At 40.2% G+C, this 17,951-nt stretch overlaps 2 protein-coding genes across 2 annotated transcripts; both read left to right on the plus strand.

Moving 5' to 3' along the window:
- Positions 1-8,890: 8,890 nt before the first annotated feature.
- On the plus strand, positions 8,891-12,172 carry LOC125308562 (olfactory receptor 10A6-like). Its single transcript, XM_048265127.1, has 2 exons — positions 8,891-8,963; positions 11,598-12,172. The coding sequence occupies exons 1-2, from the start codon at positions 8,891-8,893 to the stop codon at positions 12,170-12,172; spliced, it is 648 nt and encodes a 215-aa protein (XP_048121084.1).
- Positions 12,173-12,375: 203 nt separating this feature from the next.
- Positions 12,376-13,311, plus strand: LOC125308563 (putative gustatory receptor clone PTE03). The gene has a single exon (XM_048265128.1). It carries the CDS (start codon positions 12,376-12,378, stop codon positions 13,309-13,311), a length of 936 nt encoding a protein of 311 aa, XP_048121085.1.
- Positions 13,312-17,951: the final 4,640 nt, after the last annotated feature.

The following is a 17,951-nucleotide window of genomic DNA, read 5'->3' on the forward strand; positions in this document are numbered from 1 at the left end:
CCAGCTCTTTAGAGAACATCTCCTCTCATAGCACTACTTACAACAAGTCTTGCTGATCCTAGTACTTACCACCTGTCTTGAACTGACACTCAACTGTTTAAAAACAGCAGTCGCTTTGGTTAAAAATGTGTTAGCCAATTGTAATGTAATGTAATATTACTTAAGCATATTTTAGTGGCAAGAAGCGTTAAGTCTATATTTTATCCATAATCCATGTTTAATCACTCTTCCATTTTATAGCTTGTAATGTTGTCTGAATATATCTAATATAATTTTCCTATTGTTTTTAGAAGGATACCAGTACGAAGTCAAGGAAAAAGATATGCACTCAGCATTGTGACTGTTTCCTAATCTCAGGGATCCTTACTCCACCAATGGCTATGTAAGATTTTACTCATTTCCATTTAAGGTTATATATAATAATAATGTTCAACTATTGATCTGGATAATCATAGTTCTTGCCCACATTATTTTGCAGGAACACTTCTACGATGCTGGAAGAGGGACGGGCTTTCTGGCATGGCCTAAAGCAACGAAAGTGTCGCAGGCGTTTGGTCAAGAACAGCTCGGGGAGCCTTGGAATACATGAACACCATGAGCTTTTTAAGGAGGTAGACTTTCTAATGAGGAGACACAGCACTCAAAAAATCCTCCATAGAAATGCATGGGGTTAGTTTGTAACGTATGGTGTTGTCTACATATATCACACCCCCCTCCGTGGCAAAACGTGGACATGTAAATACATTGAGCCAATCATGTGGTGTGTTGTGAAGACATTGATTGTGCCAATCATGTGTTGTGATCTTGCCACTGGAGCAAGATTGGTGTTGTGAAGCCTGCCGAAAGTGCCCAAAATGCGTTGCAATATGGCTGCTGAGTGGAGGGACTTGCCTAAAAGGACTTTGGGTATACCCACATGTAACATCACTTCATGGTGCATTATCTGTCTTGCTTATGGAAAATTGGCCCATTATTGCACATCTCTAGTAATAGGTTTGAAGCTAAACACAAGTTTGTGAAATTGTAAAAAACTCTTGATTATATTGTTTTATTTCTTGTTTATGAAATGTTAACTCAGTGTTGCAGAGCATTTTCATGCATATGTGGTTATGGATTGTGAGGAACATTGTTTTATTGTTAAAGTAAATGATTTGTATGAGTATAAGGCCTTTGCTCAACAAAATGCTTATGGACCAAACTTTGACATATATATTGTACCTCTGCACATTGATTTGAGCCATATCATGGCAAATGTTAATAAAAAAAGAAAAGTAATTAATTTGCTGTGGTTTGTTTCATATGTTTATTTTGATAAATATATGGCTCTAGAAACTAATTAATTACTCCAATAGAGTTAATTTTAACTCTGATAGAGTTAATTATGAAACACTAGGCTAGTGTTAATACGGCAACACTATGACAAGTGTTATTTTAACACTGATGAGTGAGGATTATATAAACTCTGGAATAGTGTTAAAATTAACACCCATAGAGACACTGGCCGATTTACTGTGTAGTGTTGACTTATTATATATATATATATATATATATATATATATATATATATGACTCATATGCTGTAAGATTGTAGGTGCTTAGCTTCCTTGAGTAAAATAGACTGCTCACATTACTCCATGGAGTGGTAAGCACTTGCTCAAGATCAAAAGTGACTGCCCTGAATTAAGACTCTTGTTGTGCTTGTCTCTTATCTTATTCTTTCTGATCACGGGCCTGTGTTTTTCTGTTCTGGTGTGCATTGTATTCCTCTAAATTGACTTCCTTGTCACTGTCAGTCAAACGCTTGTACCATTCACAGTACTTGCATGCATCCTTAGTAGGTTGTTAAGTTAAACTCTGAATTGAAGATATGCCGGTATAAACTAATTTTCTCTGCACCCATTCCTCATTGCTGACATAGAGGTCATACATCTTAGAAACATTCAAATTCTCCCCAAGATATTGCCTTGCTGTGTCTTTTCGGCAATAGTGTGACTCAATTGTTGGGAAAGAATTAATGTGATTTCTGATCAAATTTTTCCTCTCTTCTGAGATTTTGTTACCAGGGGTATGATTTCCGTGTGTGCTTGGTGGAGAGATTCCTAAATTAATGGAGGACTGCCCATTCTCTGCAGACCTGGCAAACTTTTCTGTTATATCAAGGGTTTTTAAGAAGAAATCTTTGCAGGTTTGAATTTGCTTTCCCTGTGTAGTAAGTCTGTATTCGATTGAGTTGTTACGCTTTGATGCAATTTGGGTTGTCTGTCTCTTTTTAGTCGTTCTAACAGTGTGGTTGATCTCGTTGTCTAGACACATTTCCCATTGACCAGAAGTGGTCAAAGATGTTTTGCCTCTCGAGCTCAGGGAAGTTGTTGTTACATTTGTAACGACAGGAGATACAGTCTTTTTCCTTGACCTTTCGTGCGGGAACATTAATGTTTTTGCCATTAACATAGCTTTGGCCTGATACTCTGAGCCTCTTTCTGATATTTCTTTGCCAGCTATCGGGGTTCCGCTGTCTTTTTCTTCCCCTTTGCTCACCCTGATTCTCAACCTCAACTCTCATTGTCTCCATGTTAACATGTTCCTCAACTCTCACTGTCTCCATATTAACAACATGCTCCAGTTCCTCAGGTCTAATCTCTGCTCCTGCACTGTCCCAGATTTCTTCCATTCTCACTGGCTCCAGAGTTAGGATGATGCACTGTTCTTGATCCTCATAGCTCATCACTGTACCTGCCTGCTCCATGATTTTGTGTCCCCCCTCTGCCTGCTCCACTGCATTGTTCACATCCTGTGCCTGTAAGCCTAGCACTGCACTGTCTCCCTCCTGTATCAGAGTATCACTTTGCTCGCTCTCCTGTCTCTCTTTTTCTGCTCTCTCTCGCCTGTGTCTGCTCTCCTGTAATACATAAACACACTATGTAAGCTGTTTTTGCAATTGTCTGTAGAGTCCTACCCCCACCCAAATTCAAACATGTTGAATTGAAAGTCTATTCACACTTAAAACTAGCTATTTAGGCAACTAGCTTATGCTAAACTAGCCAGCTAAAGATATCTTTACTGAAATATGTTAATATTAAAACTTATTCTTATTCTGATGAGTCTGACTCAGGGCATCTTCTATAATATGTAAACTGTTTCTCTTATGATCAGCAAAACCCCCTTCACATGTCTAACTAAACAGTGATCAAACAAACATGCTGAAATAGGCTACTCAGGCAACTAGCTTTTGCTTGCTAAAGGCTAAACTAGCCAGCTAAAGGCTAACTCATACTATCTAATGGGATACTTTAGCCTGCTGAAAAATGTTGAAGAAATATCCTCATCAGTCTGACTCATGGCATTTTCTATTATACGCATACATGTAAACTGTTTCTCTTATGATCTGCAGAACCCCCTTCATCTGGTTTGTAGCTAAACAGTGACCACACACACATGCTGAAATAGGCTATTTAATAGGCTAGCTAGTTGGGCAACTAGCTTTTGCTTGCTAAAGGCTAAACTAGCCAGCTAAAGGCTAACTCATACTATCTAATAGGATACTTTAGCTTGCTGAAAAATGTTGAAGAAATATCCTCATCAGTCTGACTCATGGCATTTTCTATTATACGCATACATGTAAACTGTTTCTCTTATGATCTGCAGAACCTCCTTAATCTGATTTGTAGCTAATCAGTGACCACACAAACATGCTGAAATAGGCTATTTAGTAGGCTAGCTAGTTGGGCAACTAGCTTCTGCTCGCTAGAGGCTAAACTAGCCAGCTAAAGGCTAACTCATACTATCTAATGGGATACTTTAGCTTGCTGAAAAATGTTGAAGAAATATCCTCATCAGTCTGACTCATGGCATTGTCTATTATACGCATACATGTAAACTGTTTCTCTTATGATCTGCAGAACCTCCTTCATCTGATTTGTAGCTAATCAGTGACCACACAAACATGCTGAAATAGGCTATTTAGTAGGCTAGCTAGTTGGGCAACTAGCTTCTGCTCGCTAGAGGCTAAACTAGCCAGCTAAAAGCTTACGGATAACTTTACTGAAACAATTGGGGAGTTACAACTTACCCTTATCACTTGTTGGTGTTTGAAATAACTGGCACAGTACTTCTTCAGTGTTAAACAACACTTTTTTCCTGCAGCGTTTTCTAGTCTGACTTTCAGCCATTTTGACTTAATATCTCATGCTTTCTCAGTGCCAAAAGGGCGTAAATGCACTTACGCCCTTCTGACTCCAACTGTTTATGTATATTCACAGTTAAGACCTTTGGTTTTTGTTTAATAACTTTAAATGTATAAATATTCTACTTATATAATTGTGTCAGTTAGAAAGAGCTCATCAAGAGCTTTCAGGTGATATATATAACTCAATTTTGACCAAAATGTCACTTATGCCCTCTTGCTTCTCAGCCCTCGACATTGAAGGACCGCAGCCTCCTCAGGAAGTACAGCCTGCTCCGTCCTTTCTTGTAGAGTGCATCAGTGTTGGCTGACCAGTCCAGTTTATTGTCCAGGTGGAGACCCAGATACTTGTAGGTGCTTACCACCTCCACATTGACCCCATCAATGGAGACTGGTAGCAGAGCGGGCTTAGACCTGCGGCCCCTGGCGTGTAAGCCCAGACCCTTCGTCCCCACCAACGTTTGACGCCTCTCTGCCACTGGGACACACACACCCACACACTCCTTTTCCCCCAACCCTTTAATAAACTGAAAGAAACGTGACACACTTGTGGTCCTCGTCTGTCTTGCCCGTGACAGGATGGTGTTAGAGAACTTGAGAAATCAAAGAACATGATTCTCACAGCACTTTTCCCCTTGTCTAGGTGAGAATGTGTCCTGTGTAAAAGATAAGTGATGGCATCGTCCACGCCCACTTTCTCCTGGTATGCAAACTGTAACGGGTCTAGTGCATGGCGTACCTGGGGTCTGAGCATACCTAAGACCAGTCACACTTGTTTTCATCACATGTGATGTTAGAGCGACAGGCATGAAGTCATTAAGCTCACTGGGGTGTGGTTTCTTGGGGACGGGGGTGAGACATGATGTCTTCCACAGTGTTGGAACTTGTCCGAGACGTAGACTCCAGTTGAAGATGTGCTTCAGTGGCTCCCCCAGTTCAGCAGCACAGGCCTTGAGCAGCTTTGGACACAGTCTGTCAGGCCCGGCTGCCTTACGAGGATGAAGTTTATATCGGTCAAAGATAACACAAGTAAACACAATGAAGGTTATTATTAAGGGGAAACAAAATCCAAACATGGCCCTGAAAAAGTGATTTCCCCAGCAACAACTGCAATGAGTCATTTACAGCACTGTGGAGGAATTTTGGCCTACTCATCTTTTGTTGAATTGTTGTAATTCAGCCACATTGGAGGGTTTTCGAGCATGACCTGCCTTTTTAAGGTTATGCCACAGCATCTCAGTAGGATTCAGGTCAGGACATTGACTAGGCTACTCCAAAGTCTTCATTTTGTTTTTCTTCAGCCATTCAGAGGTGGACTTGCTGGTGTGTTTTGGATCAATGTCCTGTTGCAGAACCCAAGTTTGCTTCAGCTTGAGGTCACAAATGGCCAGACATTCTCTTTCAGATTTTTTTGGTAGACAGCAGAATTCATGGTTCCATTGCACAGCAAGTCTTCCAGGTCTTGAAGCAGCAAAACAGCCCCAGACCATCACACTACCACCAGCATATTTTACTGTTGGTATGATGTTCTTTTTCTGAAATGCGGTGTTGCTTTTATGCCAGCTGTAATGGGACACACACCTTCCAAAAAGTTCAACTTTTATCTTGTCAGTCCACAGAGTATTTTCCTAAAAGTCTTGGGGATCATCAAGATGTTTTCTGGCATAAATGAGACGAGCCTTAATGTTTTTTGGTCAGCTGTGATTTTCGTCTTCACTGCAAAAAATGATATCTTACCAAGTGTTATAATCTTATATTAAGATTAAAAATCTAGTTAGTATTGTTTTTAGTAAAAAGATACTTACTTTGAGCTTTCTTATAAGATTATTTGCCTTAAAATAAGTCAAAATCTTTTTAAATTAAGACATAAAAACAAGTAAATTTATCTGCCGGTGGCAGGTAAATTTATCTTAATTTAAGATAATGTAAGATAAGATTCTTAAATTAAAATACAATGACTTAATCCACTGGCAGATAAATGTACTTGTTTTTATGTCTTAATTTTCTTTCATAGAAATCAGGAAGGGGGCAAATCCTTTTTCACACCATGTAAAAAAGGTTAAGTAAGGGATAATGCCCGACGAGGTGTCCATTATCAGAAATAAATGGACGACGCGGAGTCTTCCGCAAAGTCCATTTATTTCTGATAATGGACGCATCGAAGGGCATTATCCCGTTTATACCATGGTCACTTACGAATAAATAAATATGAAATCAATTATTAATACTAAATGAGTTTTAGAGCTAAAATCGTTAGTTTTTTCAGCTGTTTATCGCAACGCTGTGGAATGTTGATAAGTCACAGCTGAGCGAACTAACTCAGGCGTTGTCAAGCAACATCATAATAATTTTATAGGTGTAGTATATCACTTTTTAAACGACACCCTTTTCAACCTAGACCATGGTATAATACTATTTATCTGCTAAGCTTGGACTTTGGCCATGTGGTTCTCCAGGAACTGATTGAATAATAGAATAGAATAAAATGCCTTTTATTGTCACTATACACATGTACAATGAGATTAAGAGCAACTCCTTTTTCCAGTGCCAACATGTACGTAAGATAAATAAAATAAATATAGCAACATGAAATAAAATAAGTAGTGGGGGGGCATGATACCGAGTGTGAACGTTAGGAGAGCTGATGGGTCATCCTAAAGTTAGGACAGTTTATTTAGGATTTTGGTAACTTAGGATATTTCTGTAATACACATTTCCTATCTGGAGTTAAGATAAGAACACTGACTTTAGGATCGGCCGTTCTGTAATGACTTTTTTCCTGAATCCGATCCTAACCCTTACCGTAGTTACCAAACAGATAAGATAGGATTTTCGAGTTAGGAAGTTTCTGTAATACGGCCCCTGATTCCAAAAATAATTCCGTGGAAATGCATTGATTCCAGTTGCTGCTACTGGAAGCAACTGGAATCCATGCATTTCCACATAATTATTTTATGTTATTCATATTCATTTCTATTTTTGTTATTTTATGTTATTCATATATATTTCTATGTTTGTGATGAGGGAAGGAGAGGGGGCGCCGCGAACTGAAGTTCTTTGCACAGAGGCGCAGTGCGGAGCCCAGTGTGATATAGTCACATTTAATTCATTTAATTGTAACAGTAGCTGCTTGAAAAGACAGTGGCAATCAGCCTAATGACAATTGTATGTTTGCAGTCAACTTGACTGAAGAGTCAATAATAATAACAGGCCTAATAATAATAATAATGAATCTAACGGTGCAGCTCTAACAAGAAACTCTAACAACTCTCAGTCAGGACATCCTAACATAGCCTAACAGAAGCGTCCTCACAAACGCACATTGGGCTAAAACAAGTTGGTGCGGCTGACAGCCCTCCAGTACGACTGCAGGTGTCTGTGACCCACTCTGTGTATTGGCGCTTCAGCCTCTGGAGGCGGGCCTCCAACTCCCTCCACTTGCGCCTCCTTGTTGGAGGAGCATCTCCACGATCTGCCTGCTCCAGCTTCTCCTCAGCAAGCTGCTGCTGGTCCTTCAGATGTCGAAGGAACGTCCAGAGCGATGGGTGGCGGACTTGAACGGCATCGTTCAGGGTGCGATGATAAGCTATAGAATAAAAGACATTTTAAACCTTTCGTGAAAATGGTAATAGTTCCATTGTTTTAAGATTACACATCAAAAGTAGGCTATTATTATTCATTTCAGGCCACATTACTGTTGGCTAAATAGCCTATTAATAACGAAACATGCACAATTTTATTTTATGTAGGCCTATATGAATGTTGACAGTTTTAGTTCACTATGTTGTAAGACGCTTTCAGCTAGCCCTCGCCCGTTTTTGATCAAATACAGGTTAAATTCAAGAAAGAAAGAAAGGCCTTTGCCCGTCTGTTTTATTTGCACTGCTGGTTTTTGTCGTATAGGCCTAATCCATTATCATGTAGTTGTATAAGCCTACACATTTTCTCCGGTAAGGACATCCAATAAAATGTATTTATCATTATCTTAACTTCAATAACTTACACTCCACGTGGTTATTGGTCCTCTGCTCCATGTTCCGCCGGAACACATTCCACATGGCAGGAGGGAATGCTGCACGGTGGATGTATGTATTCCGGACGGACTGGAAGAAATCCTGCAGCTCCGGGTGGTCCCGTTGAGCACGCCTGGTGTTGAGCCAGGAGCTCGAAGTTATTTCTCACCAGCGGTAGTGGCAGGTGGCCAAGCGCCATGACCTTCTGGACCACCTCCCTCAACCTCTCATCATTCCGGAAGGCTGTAGCCAGGCCAAGGCTTTGGACCCTCCTCCACAAGGCTTGGCTGAAGTGGAAATAGCATCCACATACGCGAGCCCTCGGAAGTTCCGTTTCCACGGCAACCACCAGCGCCTGCTCAAAGTGGCAGATGACTTTCTTCGGTCTCCAGGTGTGGCCAGATGTTGCCCTGACTGCATCTTTGACGCTGGCCAAAGCGCGTCTATAGTGCCCAATCGTGCGCTGCCCCATGAGGACATGAACTAGTAGAACGACGAACCCATGGACATCCCCCAGCACGGTGAATATCTGTGTGTATGGGCGTGGGCAAGACTTGAATGTGGCATCCATGTACAGTGTATCGATGGATCGTAGCCTCCACAGGTTGGCCTCTGTTGCAAAAACTGCGATGCCCCAGTCGACTGGTCCCTGCCCCATGTCTCAGCCCATTGACCCCCTATTCTGACGTCTTCAATGGCAGCTGGGATGGGAGGCATCACGGAAGCCCTTGCCCTGCCCATCACGGACCTCACTGAGAGGAACCCTGGTGCGCCTCCATGCAATATATGTTGCCGCGGCTGTTGCACCCTCTGGGCATTGTAAATCCGTCGGATGGGGACAGTAGGCTCCCTCCGTATCTCATCCGTCACTATCCGTCGGAAATCTGCCCGCTCCACCATCTCGTCATCAGAAGGGTGCACATGCACACCAACATGGTGCACCACGATGTGCGGATCCTCTTCTTCGATATCGAAGATGTTGGTCCGCAGCACCGCTCTGCATCCAACCTTCCAGCATCTCCATCTTATGTTATCCTGGTTAATCCGGTGTTTGTGGTATCGGAAGCAGTCATTGACCAACACCATACCAGCTCGATCCCCCACTATCAATCTTGCCATTTTCTCACTTGCAATGAATGAACTAAGGTAAATGAAAATGTGTAGGCTGGCAAAATTTGTTACAATTTGGCGCAAATGTTAGAGATTGGTGTATTTTGATCATGTGGTTTTGGATGTAGCGAAAACATGCGGCGCAGATGACTTATATGCGGTTTAATGCGCATCGATAATTTCAGAAGATGAAAAGAAGGTTCAACAGATGCTAAGAGAGCGGGGTTTAAGTTAATAATGCTAGGCTACTTAACTTAGCCTACCTATAAAGCATGCTTATGACATCAATAAATAAGGAAAATATTCAAATATACACACACTCACATATATCCGTTTTATTTCACCAGAAACACACAATCCCTTCAGTCAACACAGTTACAACAGACGTGCGGACTGGTGACAGCTTTTGGTGGAAAACACTTTGTTTGTGATGAGGGAAGGAGGGAAGGAAGAGGGGGCGCCGCGAACTGAAGTTCTTTGCACAGAGGCACAGTGTGGAGCCCAGTGTGATATAGTCACGTTTAATTGATTTAATTGAGACACTTAAGTCTTGTATGTAACAGTAGCTGGTGTCAGTGGCAATCAGCCTAATGACACAGCCCCACCTGTTTTCCTATGATATTAGGATTGGCTCACTGTCTTGCTGCAACGGCCTGCTGTGTTTAAATCTAGCCGAGTCTGCATGGCTTCAGTCCCAAGCTTATAATTGTCTTTGCACTTGGCATGTCATTGTTGATTCTTACTGTACAAGAGGTGAAGGAGGTGATCTAAAATAGCCTTTGGTTGAGCTGTCGGAAGAATGGGATTAATTTTAATGGAACAAAGATATATCAAACTATACTGGGCTGTAGACCCAAAGGGACATTTTTGGATTATTGACGAGTCAGACCAAAGGGGCTTCGGAGCAACGCACAGTCCCCCCTGCAGCGTGCCAGTGAACGGAAAAATGAACAAAACAAACCAATTATATATCAACTTTAAAAGGTATGTAGTTGTAGCGCGTTTCTTCTGTGAGAGGTGCAGCTCGTGTGTGTTGCTGTCCTTAATTTAGTGCTGAAGCGGACAATGCGAAGTTACCTAGAATGTTAACTTTGAACTCGTTATATTCAGTAAAGAAGCACTACACAAGTAAAACCATTGTAGGCCTATGTTATAAAAAATGTTCTTCATCTATTCCTTTACTCCGCTATACTCAACGTGGAAGTTAGGAAAATCGCCCTTCTGGCTTGTGTCAATATTGCACTGTGCGCGTATGTGTAGGTCTACCTGGTGTGCTACGGCAAGCGACATTGACAGAAAAATACACTTTGCTACCGTTTGTGCACAAAATGTGCACTCGCAAGCATATCCCATGCAATTTCCGTGGTCAGATACAAGGCGGGGAACATAGGACCCTTTTCTACAAAAAGGGTCCTATGTTCCCCGGTCCCATACAAATAGCGGGGAACATAGGTACGCTCCCATCTGTTTTTGGCTACATGCATGTAGGCCAACATGAGAATTTATTTTTCTCGGCTCAAGGTGCTACTCAAAAAAATTCTTTAAGGTTGGCAGGTCTGATTCTGGGAGCCAATTAGATTACAGGATTCCAACAGTCAATCAAACAAAGCCTAAATTAGTTCATTGGTTAAATTTGGTCATGTGATTCTCTTGCTATGAACAGTGCACAACATGATGTCCTTAAACAAACCAGCTAGCCTTGCATCTGAGCTCTGGAAACACAGATCAGTACTGAGTGATCACTCTGACTAAATGCCAGAAAGCCAGCTCGTATATCATCAGCTCTGTGAATTTCTGATAGTGACAGATCTGTCACATAACAGTCCTGAATTCCTCAGCAATCTCTCTACAGATGCTGGAAAAGCAGCTCAGCACGGTATTGTTACCAGTCCTATTTACTATGATTGCAAAAATGCTGAAATCAATCATAAAATTCAACTGTGGGTTTTAGCTAATTTATTTAACCACTGGCTGCAAACGATAAAGGTCAGTAGAAAATGGTGTCATTATCACACCTAATTCTGCCCTCCATGAGATATGTGCTGCTGCAACAACAGGTCAGAGATCGGATGTTAAACTAAGACTACATAAACCATTTAAGCATGCAAGAGGGCAAAGCCACACATTTCATGTTAGCCCAAACAGGTGAGGACAATCTCCTTTTTCAACCCAAGTAAAAGTGATTATGTATTCTGGTAGACCAAGAATAATTGAAATATTTTCTTTAGCATGCATTAACTTGTATGGTGGGTCTAGCCTGGCACCTTTTATTGTAACCAAAATCTTTTCAGGATCATTTCAAATATCCTGGATCGCCTGTTTGGTCCAAATATTTTCTATTAATACATATGGAGGATGTGAAATGATGAATTTAATGATGATGGCTTATGATCGGTTCATTTCCATATGCTTCCCTTTAACCTACGAGAAATTAATGTCCCCTTCAAATGTCATCATATGCATCATTTTCATTTGGCTCATTCCATTTGGTCGGGTTACCATTACCCTCTCAATCACGGCAAGTCGAAGATTTTGTGGGAACATAATTGAAAAAGTTTATTGTGACAACTACTCTGTAGTAAAACTGGCATGTTCAGACACTACAAGCAACAACATATACAGTACAACTATGACATTTATTTATGTCCTCCTGCCATTTTTTATTATAATTTATTCATACGTAAGAATAATTCTAATTTGTCTTCAGTTCACAAGAAAAGGGCAAACTAAAGTAATGAATACCTGCACACCACACCTGATATCAATATGCAGCTTTTTTATTGGATGTGCATTTGAACTCTATCAAAGTAGGTTTGACATGAGTCATGTTACATACACACTTCGAGTCAAACTGGGGTACGCGTAAGAAATTAACAATTAACCAAGGGCTGTCATACTCTGACTAGAGATTAAGATTAATGTAGTATTTATTCCAGTCAGGAAAAAAAGGTTTCTTTGTTATTTAGAATTTCTCTTCTCTTCTCTTTTAACAGGACCCCAGCAAATCTGAACAGTGTACAGCTCATTAGTGGACATTATCTCTGCGTTATCTCTCAGGCCAGGAGGATTATGGAAAATGGATCTCACCCATACTATTTTTACCTAACTATGTACAAAGATCAACGGAATATCAGATATGTATATTTTACATTAGTATTGATATTATACCTTGTTATTCTGTGTTTAAATATATCTATTACACTGGTCATCATTTTGGACAAAATGTTGCATCAACCCATGTACATCTTGATTGCCTGTCTTTCAGTGAACTCTATTTACGGTGCCACTGGTTTGCTTCCAAAGATGTTAACCGATCTTCTGTTAAATACTCATGCAGTATCTCGTTCTGCATGTTTTCTACAGATTTTAGTTGTCTACACTTATGGGTCATATGAATTTACTATTCTAACATTAATGGCGTATGATCGCCATGTAGCTATTTGTGAACCCCTGAAATATCACAGTATCATGACAGCAAGGGCACTTACCATAATGGTAGCTGTTGCTTTGATATATCCATTGTGTGCCATTGGTTCCAATGTAAGCTTAGCTTTTAGGTTACCTTTATGTGGTAATGAATTAAGAAAATTGTACTGCAGTAACTGGTCTGTAGTTCAACTTTCTTGTGTTGACACTACATTGAACAACATAGTTGGAATGATCATTACTGTAGTAACAGTTTTTCTTCCATTGTTTTTTATTTTGTATTCCTATATTAACATTCTTGTAATTTGTCAAAGGAAATCCTCTGATTTCAAAAGAAAAGCCATGCACACATGTCTTCCACACATAGTGACATTTGTCAACTACTCAATAGCTGTATTTTGTGAAATAATTTTTAGTCGTTATGACCTTCCAGATGTTGTAGCTGTGATTCTATCTCTGGAATTCCTTATCATACCACCAGTTTTAAACCCTCTTGTTTATGGATTCAATTTTCTAGAAATACACAGGAGAATAATTTTTTTCTTAACTCCCTTAAAAATGTCAATGACTCCTGATTAAAAAACTGATCTGCTTGTACAGTATGTCTGCTGGGTTTATTTTACTTCCAGTCCATTTGTTTGAAAATAATACATTTTAACATGAAAAAATAAGATTTATTCTATATGCACAAAACACTTGTTTTCCGTAAATCTTATATACAGGGCTATATTTTGACTGTCTAAAATGCATGGGCACTGGCGAATAGCTTAGGGGTTTGTCCAGTCCACATTTAATTTAGTTAGGAAACGTTATCAAATGTTTAAGATTAGATCAGATTCAACTTTATTGTCATTTAGTAGAGCACAGGTACAGAGCCAATGAAATGCAGTTGACATCCAACTAGAAGTGCAAAGAAGCATTAAATGCCAAGTGCAGGTATGGTTGTGTATACAATAGAGATTAATAATGTACAGTTATTATGTGTATAGTTAGATAAATACAGGTTTTCCAGATGACATGTCTACAGAGATAAATATGTATATAGAGAGTATACATGTTGAGAGTATATACAGAGAACATATGTACAGAGTATATATGTTGAATATAAATAGACATTCTATATAACTAATATATTAGGGCTGTTAAAAAATCTAAATTAATCGCATATATAATTTTTGCTGTAAAAGTATTTTAAAGGGACACCAGGCAAGCTTGATGCTTTTTCTCTACGAAACTCCCCCTTGCTCGGTCTGAAGCTCTTTTCCTTTTCTTTGCATCTTCCGTCAAGGGTTTTCGCTGCTTATTCGCTGGCTCTGCCATTATACACACGTTTGCAACAATCGCTAGCGTTTCGTTAGCCTGCCTCTGTGCTGTATGCAGGATGTAAACTGATCCTGCTTCGGTCGGCTGGTACGATACATTGAACTTGCAAGCGGGATATTCTTCCTACAGGCAGTAGGGGCGGGCGAGAGAGTCTTCATTCGCCCTGCAATGAGTCATTTAACCATATACCGACTTATGAAGATGAGTAATTAACACGAAAACGTTGCCTGGTGTCCCTTTAAATATTTAAATTCAAATGAATCACTGAATAATCAGCATTAGTAACATTAAACTTCAAAAACTCTTTCATTATTATTTTCGCTGTTCAAATAATGGCCATAATAATCTATGATCTGACCTAATGCGCTTAGGAAATAAATTCAAAAGTGCTTCGGGAAGAAGTTTTTCACACATACAAGGCATTTCAGGCCACATATATAACCTATAGGGGACACAATGAAAATAAATGAACACTCCCCTCAATGTCAACACTATTTCTTTGCATTGATGTGCGACTTTAGAGTTGACGAACTCCGGTGATATGCAAATTCCTTGCTGCAGACATTGCAGAGGACTTTATTTTAATCAACACTTTATTTTTATCAACACCATCAGGCCGTTTTTAAAAGTAAATGTTCCCATCAATTATCTAGGCAGCACATTTTCTTCTCTCTCCTTCATTTTACAGTGTAATGGTTACTGAATGGCTCGGGGTCAAAGGTCATACGGAATCTATTAATCTGCGCTATTTTTTTAATCAGTTATTTTTTCTAAAATTAATTAATCAGTTATTTTGACAGCCCTATACTATATAATATGTAATATATATGTACAGTATATTGCACAGGTTAATGGGCAGGCTATGGATATATATATATATATATATATATATATAAAAATATAATGTAGGAGTAAATGTAAACAGGTAAGCAGTGCAATACAGTCAATGTAAACAGGTAAACAGTGCAGTAGTAAAAAGTAGGCAGGTAAACTAGTAACAGCTATCAATGTGAACCAGACATGAATGGTAATGTGTTTCTTTTTAATAAACTGCCTGTACACTTACAAAGTTCTCAATTCTTCGGTTTACATGTAAAGACCCTCATTATGCTACCGTGTAAGTGTGGTGCTATTTTGAGCCTTGTTAGTGGTATAGAAATAGCAATTACTTTTTACTGTCGCCTGCCCCTAAGGCTAGTGTTAAACGCTAATTAGCGGTTTGCAATAAAACTGGTCATGAAAACAAATTTAACTTCGGTACACATGTGTTATTAACCCCATTTTGAATGTGGAGGGGATGTGTGCCCTGGCTCTCCTAAAATCCCAATGATCTCCTTGGTCTTCAGGGTATTGAGTGCCAGGTTATTGTTTTTACATCACATAGGATGCTGAACCTCCTCTCAAATGCTGTTATTAACCCATCTAGGTTAATTTTGGCATTGGATCCATAAACAGGGAAAGTTTTTTCCTGGGATTAAAGTCCATAATCCAGTTAGAGTTGCTTCCACCTCCACATCACAGTGTTGAATGCTGAACTGAAGTCAATGAACAGCATTCTAACATATGTATTGGACTGGGGGGTGAGTGCTAGATGGAGTGCTGTGTTTGGCATCCTCTGTCGATCTGTTGCATCGGTAGGCAAATTGTGGGTAAAGATGTCAGCCTTTCAAACATTTTGCAATAAAAAAAACTGTGGACTGTTTGAACAATAGTCAGATAAATGCCCAGGACGTGTTAAACAGAAGAATGCCCAGGACACAGAAGAATCGCAGCAACAAGTTTAAAAATAAGTATCAATTTTATTAAGTAAATATAAATAGTCCTTTAAAATAGCCTAAGCTAAGAAGAAAGTAAAATAAGGAAATAAAGTTGAGGCAGTTCAGTTATGGCGTGCGCACACACACAGGACTTTCTCACTTTCCTTTTGGGGGAGAAGAGCAAGCGTTGTATACAACTCGGGTCCAGGCTGCGGTTCCTCGGGTTCGTCCGGTCTCGTCCTGTCCTCCAGGGTCCACTCGTCTGCTGCTGCGTCCGATCCCTGCCGAATCTCTCGTAAGTCTAAAAACATCCCTTTTTATACCCAACCCCTTCAACATCCAGGTAACAGGATAGGCAGAGTCATAATTGTCCGTGAGCAGATCTAATTCAAAGCAATAGAGTCATTAGTGAGCCGCCAATGAAGAGTTAGTATGTGGATGGCAGTCCATTGAAAACACCGGTGTACTCACAGCAATCCAATTGTATCCACAGCACAGCAAACGGTATGTAGGCACAGCAAACAGTACATAGGCACAGCAAACCATAACACAGCAACCAGTATATATATATATACACACACACACACAACACAGCAAATAGTAAATAAACCACAGCAAACCAAATAAACAAAATCCCCACACCTCCCAGCAGGCTGACAAAGACACCAGCCAACTGCTCTGAGCAGGCTCGCAACACACGTCCGGGAACTCCATCAGGGCCAGCAGCTTTCCAAGCATTCACTCTGCCCAGGATGTCGCAGACCTCTGAGGTGGAGAATTGGAGTATGTCCTCGTCCGGTGAAACAGCTGCCTCTTTGTTTTCCCGGTCAAATCGATCATAGAAGTGGTTCAGCTCGTCTGGGAGGGATGAAGAGGAGGGTAGGGAAGAGTTGCAAGGGGATTTGTCCTTTAAACCAATGAGAGTGATGATATCTGTCATTCCCTTTAACAGCAAGCAGTGCGACTTCAAACAGCGCATCGGTATTTTGATAGTCACCGGTGCATTTAAAGGAATCTGCTTCCACACGAGACCATATGGAACAGGTATTTCACTAAACCATGCTTTACTGAAACCTAGCAGAGTATATTGCCTACACACATCTGCACTCGTCTATTATTTGAACTCATTGGCAAAGTGAAACTAACTTCAACTTCAAAAAAGCAACAATTACTCCAATAATGTATAGTAAGTCTTTTGATCCCGTGAGGGAAATTTGGTCTCTGCATTTATCCCAATCCGTGAATTAGTGAAACACTCAGCACACAGTGAACACACAGTGAGGTGAAGCACACACTAATCCCGGTGCAGTGAGCTGCCTGCAACAACAGCGGCGCTCGGGGAGCAGTGAGGGGTTAGTTGCCTTGCTCAAGGGCACTTCGACTAGGGCTTTGACTCCGAACTTCGTTAATCGAATATAATTCGATTATTTTAAAAATTAAAGATATTCGAACGATTTTTAGGGATCTCTTAATGTTCGAACCTGTAGCCTATGGAGATAATTTCTATAAATGTATTTGGTTGTAAACATTGTTTTCAATTCAGATTCCGAGGTTTTTTTCACACCTGGTGATGTAAAATCGCGATCTCTTTAGCAAGGCTATTATAGAGCATCACAGTCCCGCCCACAGGAGCTTTCCGGAAGTAAGAATTCAATGCAATTTCTCCATTGACAATTCGGGTATAAGCCATAAAAACTTAACTGAACATGGTAGACTCAAAACCAGCTACGGCTGTACTAAGCGATTGTATACGGTCATATAGAGGGCGAAAATTCAAGGGGCACTAACCTTGTTTTGAAATAAATGTATTTTAATCGCGATGTCTTGGATGAGTACTTCATTACCCACAATCCTGAACAATCCCACAGTGATGCCTCTGTTTGTTGGAAGGTCCGTTATGATCATAGTTTGAAACTTTATCAGCGAAAATTATTGACAAAGATGGCAGAGCCTTTTACTGCCCATGGCGAAAATCTTAACGTGAATAAAAACTTTCTAGACGAACATTGGTACTTGTATCAACAAGGATTGGGGTTTATATATCACACAAACTTAGTCAGGGCCAATACACCATCAAATAGAACACTGTAAATGCTAGTTTAAACACTTAACTTTTCAGGTAGCGATAGGCCGATCATT

This window comes from Alosa alosa, chromosome 15 (genome assembly GCF_017589495.1).
Source record: "Alosa alosa isolate M-15738 ecotype Scorff River chromosome 15, AALO_Geno_1.1, whole genome shotgun sequence".
In the NCBI taxonomy this organism is placed as follows: domain Eukaryota; kingdom Metazoa; phylum Chordata; class Actinopteri; order Clupeiformes; family Clupeidae; genus Alosa; species Alosa alosa.